Raw genomic sequence first — 11,528 nt, 5'->3', positions numbered from 1 at the left:
ATGAAACGTACCAATAAAGTGCCAGTTTTGTTTGTGAACGTTTTGTTTCTACCGAGCAATGCAAATGGACATTTGCCTGGGTTTCCTTTACAGGAGCAAAACTCAACAACAGCCCTCAAAATTCATAACGGCCAACATTTTAAACGGGCCTTTAAAAAAAGGTTAAAATTCACCTACGTATTACTCCACAAATAGCAAGATTTGCAATCTTTTGCTAGGTACATGAAAGGGGACTGGATTGCATTTTCTAATATTCCCATCAAGTCTCAGGAAGGGTGAAGAAAAAAAAAGTTTTGCAGGAGCAAAGAACAAAGCTCCTCCTGCATCTTTAACATAGGATGCCCTTTTGTCTTTCTGCATTCCAAATTTATGAAGAGCAACGGGCATCACACACACACTGCTAAAGTTTTTGATGCTGCTAAAGAGGGAGAATAACAGTGAAAGGCATACTCGGGAGTTTCTTAAATTTTTTGCTCTTAGGGCATTTTTTTTTAGAGGAGGACAAGCTCCAAAGAGCTTTTGTTTGTATGGGCTATGATCAATATTTACCCTATCAAACATTTAAATAATACTGTGGGAAGCCCCCCACCCTTTCCTTAATAGCCCACAGCAGATGTCAGCACTTGAGATAAAGAGCCTATTGAAAGAAGACAAGTATCTAGATAGCTGTATTCATAAGCAAATACCCTCACCCAAGAGCCAAAACAGGACTAAAGCCATTAAGCAACAATAGGAATTGCATGACCCCCAGAGCAGCCCAAACTTCAACCAAACCTGGGAGCTCAGATACTAGGATGTGCATTTCTTCTTTTGCCTATAGAGCCAGTTATGACCCCATGAGAATCTGGCAACAGCCAATAGAATACACAGGAACAGAAAGATTCAAGTTCAAAACCCAAAGAAGGTATAACACCATTACCCCAACTCCCTCTGGTCAGCTGTATCAGAACTGTGTGCTTGTGCTTGGTGGTTCTGCTTCATTATTAAACCATCTTTCCAATCAGCCTCCATGTTTCCAGTGTCTTTCTCCCAGCTTGCAACTGAACCAGATGTATATTTCTACCAACAATTCTCCATAAAACACAACTGATGAAGTTCTACTGTGATAATGCAAAAAAAAAAAAGCCCCTTTAAGATTAAGATAGTGGGTGGTCCTCCGGTTCAATATCTTCATTCTGGGACTGCAAAATAAGTACTGAAATATTGTGGGGTTGTCATGCATCCCATCATCAACTCTAAAAGGATGCAAATGACCAGCTGTCTGCAAGGAATGTAGATCTTTCCATTCCCAACTATCTTGTCACAGCTGAAGAAGCTTCTTGGATGAGAAGCAAAATGTCCTCAAATGTTTCAAGAAAGTTCAGTTGCTTCTTGAAAAAGCACCTTTGGGACAACCTGAAGACTATTTTGAGGACTACAACTCTGAAGAATAAAGAATGAAACAGGCAAAAGAATTTATCTGATAATTTTATTATACCATAAGACACTTCAGTTTTCTGAAGTTCCTTTTAGTTATATGCATACTGTGGATTAACAAATCTAGAGGGTGCATTAGCAATGAGATGGTTCATTGGCTGGGAACTGTTCTCCCCATAGTCACGAACCGATACCTTAGGTTTCTGTAAAGGAAAATTAAGATTAAAAGTTACTTAAGGGAGTGTTTCAGCTATGCAATCTTCGAGATAGGGTGTTTGACTTGTTTCTCCCAATTGAAAAGTCTATGCAATCTTCGAGATAGGGTGTTTGACTTGTTTCTCCCAATTGAAAAGTCCACAAAAATAAGGAGAGTGAGAAAGAGGGCATGCCAACCATAGCCAGTTATATTAAAACAAAGTAGACCTACCTTATCCAGGCTACAAAGATCTGAACAATCACTAAATACCATTAAAACTAATTATTTTATGCCATTCAGTAGTTGTCTAGACTTTTGCAGCTCAGAACTGGTAAGCCTAAATCCATGTAGAGGAACTGACTTCCAGCAGGGTGTTTCCTGGACACTGGCATTAGAATAACCTCTGAAAATTTGGGCTTTAGAGCTTAAATAAAAGGGCCTTTTGAACTAGTCAGGTCTCATTATAATCAAGTATTTCTTGATTACGGAAACACTGCTTCCAGGTGCAAATGCTATTTTAACTAGGCTGAATCTCTCCTTGGTCAGTTTCCATCTATTATTCTTTGGGCTTCACATGTTTTGGAAAATAGCTTGACCCCCTCCTCTCTGTGGCAACCCCTTAAATATTGGAAGACTGCTCTCATATCTCTCCTGGTCCTTCTCTTCACTAGCCTAGCTATGCCCAGTTTCTGCAACCGTTCATCGTGTTTTAGCCTCCAGTCCCCTCATCATCCTGGTTGCTCTTCTCTGCACTGTTTTTAGAGTCTCAACATCTTTTTTATAGTGTGACGACCAAAACTGAATACAGGATTCTGGGTGTGGTCTTACTAAGGCTTCATAGAGTGGTAGTACCTCACTTGATCTTGATTGTATTCCTCTGTTAATGCAACATAGGATTGCGTTGGCTTCTTTGGCTGCCGCCGCACACTGCTGGCTTATATGGGCCACATTCTATTTGCACAATGATGAAAATTATTTCTTTCCCCCAAAAGCTCTATATAGGTCTCTCAGTATATATGTCTCTCTATATATATGTGCCCTATTGTTGGGCACTAGGAAATGACAAGTTTGAAGCAGAATCAGTGGAAGCTGATTCCTTCAAAGAAGCAAAGGTGGCTTTTTCCACTGATACCAAGAACACTCTGGAAAAAAATGCCATTTTTGTACACAGCCAAAATCTGGACATACCGGAAACAGCCTCATAGGCACCTCTTCAAATGGGGCTTCTTGATCATAATCCGCACTTGGTATCTCATTCACCCAGTGGTTACTCTGGCCAGCTTGGGCAGATGGGACTGCCCTTGGAAGAGGTCTCTGGGGTGAGTAGCTGTCATGAGAAAATGGAAGATAACCATAAACACATTCTGGAAATGAAAACTTAGGCGTTGTATTCCTGCAACACGTTAAGCTAAACCACATATGGCTCGATTTACTGTATCGGCCAGGAAATGAAAGCAGACGCATAAACAAATACAAATTTTCCACTGTTACTAATTTTCTCTGCTTATTGGGAAAGGGAGCTTTTTTCCGCCTATTGTATGTGTAGTCATCACAATGTGGAAGTTACTGTACAGCTGACTTCCCAATAAATATTCCCTTTGAACTGATTTTCAAGCAAATTACTGTAGATGGAATAGTGTCATGAAATAATGTGAAATAGCTTCTTTCTGGGTGTGGACTCTATGTGTGCGTACGTGTGCCTATGTCTAAATAGTGGGTTTATGCTATACACACACACATACACACACAGAGTCCAGATTAAGCCAAGTTGAGTGGATGGTACAGATATCCTCAACATACAACCAGAATGAAGCCTTACATTTATGTTGCTAAGTGAGACAGTTTTAACAACTGACAAGCATGTTACTAACTTAACAACTGCAGTGATTCACTTAACGATTACGGCAGGAAAGGTCGTAAAATGGGACAAAATTCACTGAAATGCAATGACTTTCACAAAATTCACTGAATTTTGTCCCATTTTACGGCCTTTCTTGCCACAATCGTTAAGTGAATCACTGCAGTTGTTAAGTTAGTAACATGCTTGTCAGAAGGTCATAAATGGATCACATGACCATGAGGGACGCTGCAACCGTCATAAACATGGGTCAGTTGCAAAGCGTCTGAATTTTGATCCCATGACCACGAGGGACGCTGCAATGGTCGTAAGAGTGAAAAGCAGGCATAACCAACGTTTTTCAGTGCCGTTGCAATTTCGAACTGTCACTAAACGGGCTGTTGTAAGTTGAGGACTACCTAGACTGCATTTCCATCTAAACATTTTAAACCAATGCTTAAAATTAGTGGGGGCAACACGAGCTTCACTTTTCAAGTGTGGAAGAAAGTTAACAATCTGGATTCAGGCCCTGTGATAGAAAACACCAGTTTTTATCCCAGCCGGTCAGTGGTGGGTTACAATTTTTTTTAGAACCTCTTCTGTGGGTGTGGCCTGCTTTGTGGGAGTGGCTTGCTGGCCATGTGACTGGGTAGGAGTGGCTTGCCGGCCATGTGACTGAGTGGGCGTGGCCAACTTGTAAAATGTGGTAAAACTTACTTAACAACGTTCTTGCTTAGCAACCAAAATGTTGGCTCAGAAACTCTGGCATTGAAGCACGCAAGTCTTAAAGCTGTCAAGTTACAAGACCCTTGCACCCCTAACCCTTTAGAAAAAAAAACCCAGGGGTGTTCAAACCTGACAGCTTTAAGATTTGTGGACTTCAACTCCCAGAATTCCTCCTCCAGTCATGTTGGCTCAGGAACTCTGGCATTGAAGTGTGCAAATCTTAAAGCTGTCAAGTTACTAGACCCTTGCACCCCTAACCCTTTAGAAAAAAAACCCAGGGGTGTTCAATCTTGACAGCTTTAAGACTTGTGGACTTCAACTCCCAGAATTCCTCCTCTCGCTCTTCATCTTGATGATGAGCGGATGGGCGGGAGGAGGGAGCTGGAACCGGTTCTAAACGGCACTGTAGATTTGTGGAACCTCTTCTATAGAAGAGGTTAGAATTGGCAGGAACCCACCCCTGCAGCAGGTCATACCTGGATCTATCAGGAAAGGGGATCTCCGCTTGGTTTTGGGCCAAAGGCCTGGGAAACGCCGACATTTGTTTGGGCTGGGCTTCCTGCACGAGAAAAATCACAAATGAGAAATAAGCAGATTGCTTTGATTTTGATTATTGTTTTAAAAGTGTGGGGGGGGGGGGAAGCATTCCAAAATAACAATATTGATGAAAAATGAAATAGGTCAAGATTACGTTGATGGAGATAAAATAAAACTGGAGGGAAAAACCCTTTAAAAACCTCATTGAATTAAATCAAAAGTAATCATACTAAACAAAACAAAGCCATAATAACAACAATGAAATAAATTCAAAACGTATTAGCTTACCAGCTGTCTTTGGGGGTTATTTGGCATGGCAGAAGCTGGGCGCCCTGGTTGCCTTTCTTGACTTCTGAAAATATTCCCAAAATATCAGATTAAAAAAAAAAAAAGAAATATTAAGTTTAAATATAGCATACCCTTGACGAGGAAACAAAAAGCTAAGCAAAGCATATTTATTTTGTTCAGCCGTGTTCAATTCTTGGAGATTGTCTGGACATATTCCCGGAAATTTTCATCCAAAGGTTTTTCATAAGAGTTTGTCCTTACCTCCTTCCTAGGGCTGAGAGAAAGTGACTGGCTCAAGGGCATCCAGCTGGCTTTGTGCCTAAGGTGAAACTGGAACTCATACTCCCCTGGCTTCTATGTCTTTGCCACTAAAACTAGGATCATAGACCATTAAAAATAGACCATTTTTTTAGCCTGAGCACATGCACGGACACTCACATTTGTGAACTGGTAGGGACGATAAATGAATACAATCCCTGATCTCAGCTTATTGTAGGGTGATAAACCATAATTAGACAAACTATGGCTTAGTATGTTAGATGAACATCCACTTCTGTGCTGCTCCTAAGCTCCTTCTTTATCGGGATGTTTGACACTTTTAGTTCGGTGTTACTGTATTTTTCAGAGTATAAGATGCACTTTCCTTCCCAAAAAGAGGCTGAAAATGTGGGTGCGTCTTATACTCCGAATGTAGCTTTTTCGAAGCTTTTTTTCAACCCTAATGCAGCGCTAAGGAGTGAAGCATCTCCCTGGCTTTGCCTGCTTTTCTCATTGCTTTTCTCTCTGATGATCAGCTGTGCTTCAGAAGCTGTTTTTCATCCCCAACCAGGGGATGAAAAGCATGTGTGCGCGCATTCAAAACCAGCAAACCTATGTGCCTATTTTCCTCCCCCAAAACTAAGGTGCGTCTTATACTCCGGTGCTTCTTATACTCTGAAAAATACGGTATACATTCACCGATCAGGGGAGGGATTTGGTGCAAATATCGGTAAATCCTACCTTGATCAAAACAGGTCTTCTCTTCTTGCCCCAAATCAACTCACCTGCTCTTTTTCGGCTGGCTTCTACAGTAGGCAGTCCACTTCGTTAAGGTGAAGACAACCATAGACAATGTTACTGCAGGTACTGCGATCATCAAAATCAAGTCCAGGGTGCTCCACAGGTAGTTACATTTGGGCCCCATGTACCAATAATCTGCCCATTTGTTTCGGTAGGAGGGACACCTAGAGATAGAAATGGAGGAGACCAAAATTGAGAAGCTTTGAAGCACTTTCCCTGCAAAGCATAGCTTGCATCATGAAGTTGGGTGCTAATCCAACCAACAGCTCTAGGGTTGAATGCTAAAATCAAGGGCTTCCTTGTGTTCTGGAGTAACATTTGCAAGTAATGATAGGGTAGGGTAGGGTAGGGTAGGGTAGGGTAGGGTAGGGTAGGGTAGGGTAGGGTAGAGCCGAGGTGGCACAGTGGTTAAATGCAGCACTGCAGGCTACTTCAGCTGACTGCAGTTCTGCAGTTCGGCTGTTCAAATCTCACCGGCTCAGGGTTGACTCAGCCTTCCATCCTTCCGAGGTGGGTAAAATGAGGACCCGGATTGTTGGGGGCAATATGCTGACTCTGTAAACCGCTTAGAGAGGACTGAAAGCCCTATGAAGCGGTATATAAGTCTAACTGCTATTGCTATTGCTATAGAACAGAATATAGAGTAGAGTATAAGAGAATGAGAATGGAACGGAACAGAACAGAAGAGAACAGAATATAGAGTAGAGTGGAGTGGAATGGAATAGAATAGAATAGAATAGAATATTGGTCAAGTGTGATTGGACACACAAGGAATAAGGATACAAGCAACAAAGTTAGATAGACAGTCATAAGTAGGAGGGGTTGGGGGCTAATAACGATGAGAAGATTAATAGTAATGCAGACTTAGTGAATAGTTTGACAGTGGTGAGGGAATTAGTTGTTAAGCAGAGTGATGGCGTTCGGGAGAAAACTGTCCTTGTATCTATTGTTCTGGTGTGCAATGCTCTATGGTGCCGTTTTGAGGGTAGGAGTTGAAACAATTTATGTCCAGGATGTGAGGGGTCTGTAAATATTTTCACAGCCCTCTTTTTGACTCGTGAAGTACGCAGGTCCTCAATGGAAGGCAGGTTGGTAGCCATTGTTTTTTCTGCAGTTCTGATTCTCCTCTGAAGTCCGTGTCTGTCTTGTTGGGTTGCAGAGCCAAACCAGACAGTTATGGAGCTGCAGAGGACAGAGTCAATCATTCCTCTGTAGAACAGAATCAGCAGCTCCTTGGACAGTGTGTTCTGGAGTAATGTTTGCAAGTAGTTATCTGCCTCAAACATTCAGACCGAGTTTGCTTATCAACAAAGTTTCAGGGGTGGGCAACAAAGATGATTCAAGAGCTTGAGGGCATGCCTTCAAGGACAGGAAGACTTAACTTTTGGAAGTTGGATGACGAAAAAAAAGCTTAGGGGAGAGATGATAGCCATGTTCAAGTATGTAAAGAGAAGCTAGAGAGAATATAGTCAAGAAAGCTGGAGGGAGGGAGAGAGATAGAGAGAGAGATGGAAAGAGGGCTACCTAGCTAGATTTAGTTTACCAAGAAAGAAAAAGTTCAGAATGGAAGTTGTCTCTATAGAAGTCATAAATTTTCCATCTCTGGAGGCTTATAAGAAGAGACTGGGCTTTGCAAATATAGCCCTTCTCCCTAATTCTCAAAACAAGGAAGTTAACTTACTTACTTGCAATAAGGAGCTTTATCTTTACAACCGCAGGCAATCCCTTTAGGGCAAAAATCATTTGTGTCACCTACACAGTTGCCAAAGTCTGCAACATGGGTGCAGTCAGCTGGAAAACAAGGCACACTTCAGTTCCAACGTCATCACTGGATTTCCAAGAGCAAATTTCAACTGTATATGTGGGTCGCTCACCACCAGGTTAATGCACTGTGTTAACCATAATATAGTTTAATTGTTTTCGATGTGGTACATTCTCGTCAGCTTGGCTATTGTCCTTCATAAGCCAGACTTATGGCTTAGCGTTGTAGGAGAACAGAGCTAAGTATGGTTCATTTAACAGCATAGCAAGCCATGCTTAGTGGAATTAAAAAACAAACAAACTTTGTTTCTATTGTAAAGAATGTTGGATTAGATCAGGGCAGAGGTGGGTTCCTACTAGTTCGGATCCGTTCGGCCAATTTGGTAGTAACTTGGCTGGCCACGCCCCCAAACCAATTCTATTGGTGGCGCCATAGGCACCGCCATCTTGTTTTTTTGTTTTTACTTACTGCACAAGAGTGTGTAGTGTGCATCAAGCGCCTGCCCATGCATCCAAAGCGCATCCCTGAGCAAACCGGCATGGAACCCACCCCTGGATCAGGGGTGTCAAATTCAAGGCCCGGGGCCCAGATCCGGCCCACGGGATACCTAGATCTGGCCCATGGGGCCGCCCTGGAAACAGCAAAGGAGAGGCTCATGGTGCTTCTGCAAGGGAAGATGGGCTCCCAAGCACCATTTTCAGCTGTCATAGTTTCCTGCAACCCTCCGTTTTTATTGGCAGAGGGTTGCAGGAGGCCGTGGCAGCAGAAAACGGAGCTCGGGAGCCCATTTTCCCTGGCAGAGCGCTCATGCCACCACAAGCGGCCCCAACAGGAGGGATGTCAGGCTGGTCATGCCCACCCTGGGCACGCTGCCCCCCACCTTGAAGTCAAACACAACCCTGATGCAGCCCTCAATGAAATTGAGTTTGACACCCCTGGATTAGATGGACTTTCACATGTCAGAATACCCAAATAAGACTTACTTAACAAACAAACTACGACTTACCGCCATATGTGAACCTGGTCCCTTTCTATTATATGAGGAAAAACCAAACCAAAATGTGGTTATTTACTTTTTTTCTAGCTTATCTTCCCTTTTCCCAAATTACCAACAAGTCACTTTTTCCTGTCTGGAAAAGAAAGGATTGGATTGTGTTTTGTGTAATTAACCGCTGACTTTGATAAGGGCATCGATTTCATTTTAAATTCTTCTATAACAACAATAATAATTCACTTCTAAAACTATATTTCTACCCTAGGTTGCCAGTAGATAAGAACAATCTCTTTCTGGAAATATCTACACTCGGGATTTTAAAAAAATCTAATTATCTTTAGCTATATTCCCATGATTGTAGAACCATAAGGTGTTTTTGAGTACTCTCAGCCCAAAGACAGAAACTGGATTCCATGGAGGAAAAAAAATCCTTAAAATGTATTTCTTTTTCTTGAATCAGTCAAGATATTTCTATTCTATTTCTATTCTAAGAGCACGTGAAAATACCACTTTCTAATGCCTTGGTAAGGCCACACTTGGAATCCTGCATTCAGTTTTGGTCATTACGATGTAAAAAAGATGTGGAAACTCTAGAAAGAGTGCAGAGAGGGTTAAAAATGGTGAAATCCAAATGAAATACAATAGAAGGGGAAATAATATAAGGTGAGCGGTATCGATTGATAATTGCTATTAGAAAGAACAGGAAACTCCTGTTTGTATTGTATTGTATAAATGGGGTGTACGTCTAAGTTTTGTGTGTGTATATATTTTACATGTTTGTTAATAATTTTTTTTAAAAAAAAGAGTGCAGAAAGGAGCAACAAAGATGATTAGGGGACTGGAGGCCAAAACATATGAAGAACGGTTGCTGGAACTGGGTATATCTAGTTTAATGAAAAGAAGGACTAGGGGAGACATGATAGCAGTGTTCCAATATCTCAGGGGTTGCCACAAAGAAGAGGGAATCAAACTATTTTTCAAGGCACCTGAGGGTAGAACAAGAAGCAATGAGTGGAAACCAATCAAGGAGAGAAGCAACTTAGAACTTAGGAGAAATTTCCTGATAGTTAGGATAATTAATCAGTGGAACAACTTGTCTCCAGAAGTTGTGAATGCTCCAACACTGGAAGCTTTTAAGAAGATGTTGGATAACCATTTGTGTAGGGTTTCCTGAGCAGGGGGTTGGACTAGAAGATCAAGGTCCAAGGTCCCTTCCAACTCTGTTATTCTATTCCATTCCATTCTATTTCTATTCTATTTCTATTCTATTTCTATTCTATTTCTATTCTATTTCTATTCTATTTCTATTCTATTTCTATTCTATTTCTATTCTATTTCTATTCTATTTCTATTCTATTTCTATTCTATTTCTATTCTATTTCTATTCTATTTCTATTCTATTTCTATTCTATTTCTATTCTATTTCTATTCTATTTCTATTCTATTTCTATTCTATTTCTATTCTATTTCTATTCTATTTCTATTCCCCTTCTGTTTCTCAGCAATAGTTGGACTTTCAGTCTCAAGTAAGGTAGATGTTCTCGGAGAATTTATAATCCTGGTTCCCCATATCTCTATGAAAACAAAGTATGATAGAAGATAATTTGAACCTTGAGTGAAACAATCTTTCATCTTTGTCTTCTTTTACACTACAGGATGGATATTAAATTAATCCCCTTTTTAGGTTCCCACGATCATCGTTATTGAACTAGGTTTGCATCATAGGCTAAGATCCAAAGAAACTAACTAGGTTTAACATATTAAGTCTTTAACTGCACTAGGTAAATCATATTGTACAGACATATCCCTTGAGGTCTATGTTTAGTTTCCAACAAGTGAATATTAACATTGCGGATTTTAATCCTAGTCCTTACTACATCCACCTCTTTAAAAAAAAAAAAGTCAAGTTCCAAAGGATTCCCCTTGATTCTGACATCTGGGGGATCTAGTTAACCAGAAGTCATCTAAAAGAAGATCAGAAAGGTTTTCTTACGATTTGCAGCTTGTGAGGTCAGGCAAACGATGGTTAACAGCAGAAGTTGGAGCAGGTGGAGATTGGATGCAAACATCATGGAATTCCTTCGAAAAGAGAGTTTTGATCCTTTTCCTGCTTTCTGAAGTTTTCATTCCAATCTGAATAATTTTGATTTACATTAGACCAAAGGCCATGGATTTTGAGCTTGCTTTTTACAGCATCATTTCTGGTTTTTAATTAACTTCTCTAAAGATAGGTCTTCTTGGATTGGTTCTCAGACCAATATTCATGTAAATAAATGATTAGACATGAGATCATAGCATTTCCTATATTGCATATAGGCAGAGATGATATTCAGCCGGTTCTCTCTGGTTCTGGCAAACCGGTTGTGGTGACCGTGGGAGGCTCCACCTGCCCGCCCACCCAGATATCATCACGTGGTGCAATGGTTAGAATGCAGTAGTGCAGGCTACTTCTGCTGCCTGCTGGCTGCCAGCAATTCAGCATTTCGATCAGTGGTGGGTTTCCAAAATGTTTGGAACCTCTTCTGTAGGTATGGCCTGCTTTTCGGGTCCACTGGTGGAGCCTCTTCTAACCGGTTCCGTAGATTTAACGAACCGGTTCCGTAGATTTAACGAACCGGTTCCACCAAATAGGTGCGAACTGGTAGGAACCCACCTCTGATTTCGATCCTTACCAGCTGAAAGTTGACTCAGCCCTCCATGATTGGTAAAATGA

At 41.2% G+C, this 11,528-nt stretch overlaps 1 protein-coding gene across 1 annotated transcript; it reads right to left on the bottom strand.

The window, feature by feature from the left end:
• Nucleotides 1–1,454: 1,454 nt before the first annotated feature.
• Nucleotides 1,455–10,995, bottom strand: LOC106552540 (uncharacterized). The gene is made up of 7 exons (XM_014070850.2): nt 10,809–10,995; nt 7,745–7,850; nt 6,044–6,223; nt 5,001–5,064; nt 4,652–4,734; nt 2,801–2,939; nt 1,455–1,619 (listed from the first exon to the last, which is right to left on the bottom strand). The coding sequence occupies exons 1-7, from the start codon at nt 10,885–10,887 to the stop codon at nt 1,509–1,511; spliced, it is 762 nt and encodes a 253-aa protein (XP_013926325.2). The 5' UTR covers nt 10,888–10,995; the 3' UTR covers nt 1,455–1,508.
• Between the last annotated feature and the right edge of the window lie 533 nt (nt 10,996–11,528).

Source organism: Thamnophis sirtalis, unplaced genomic scaffold, assembly GCF_051295495.1.
Source record: "Thamnophis sirtalis isolate CommonGarterSnake01/CBP01778 unplaced genomic scaffold, rThaSir2_p1.2 scaffold_13, whole genome shotgun sequence".
NCBI classification, from domain to species: Eukaryota; Metazoa; Chordata; class Lepidosauria; order Squamata; family Natricidae; genus Thamnophis; species Thamnophis sirtalis.
This window is presented reverse-complemented; position numbering and strand designations above follow the sequence as displayed.

Excerpts from the sequence above, each read along its gene's own strand:
- LOC106552540 (XM_014070850.2), bottom strand. The coding sequence starts at position 10,887 with ATGATGTTTGCATCCAATCTCCACCTGCTCCAACTTCTGCTGTTAACC. Across the intron at positions 7,851-10,808 it reads GACCTCACAAGCTGCAAATC|CTGACTGCACCCATGTTGCA; the intron begins GTAAGAAAACCT and ends CTTGTTTTCCAG. Across the intron at positions 4,735-5,000 it reads ATAACCCCCAAAGACAGCTG|GAAGCCCAGCCCAAACAAAT; the intron begins GTAAGCTAATAC and ends TTTCTCGTGCAG.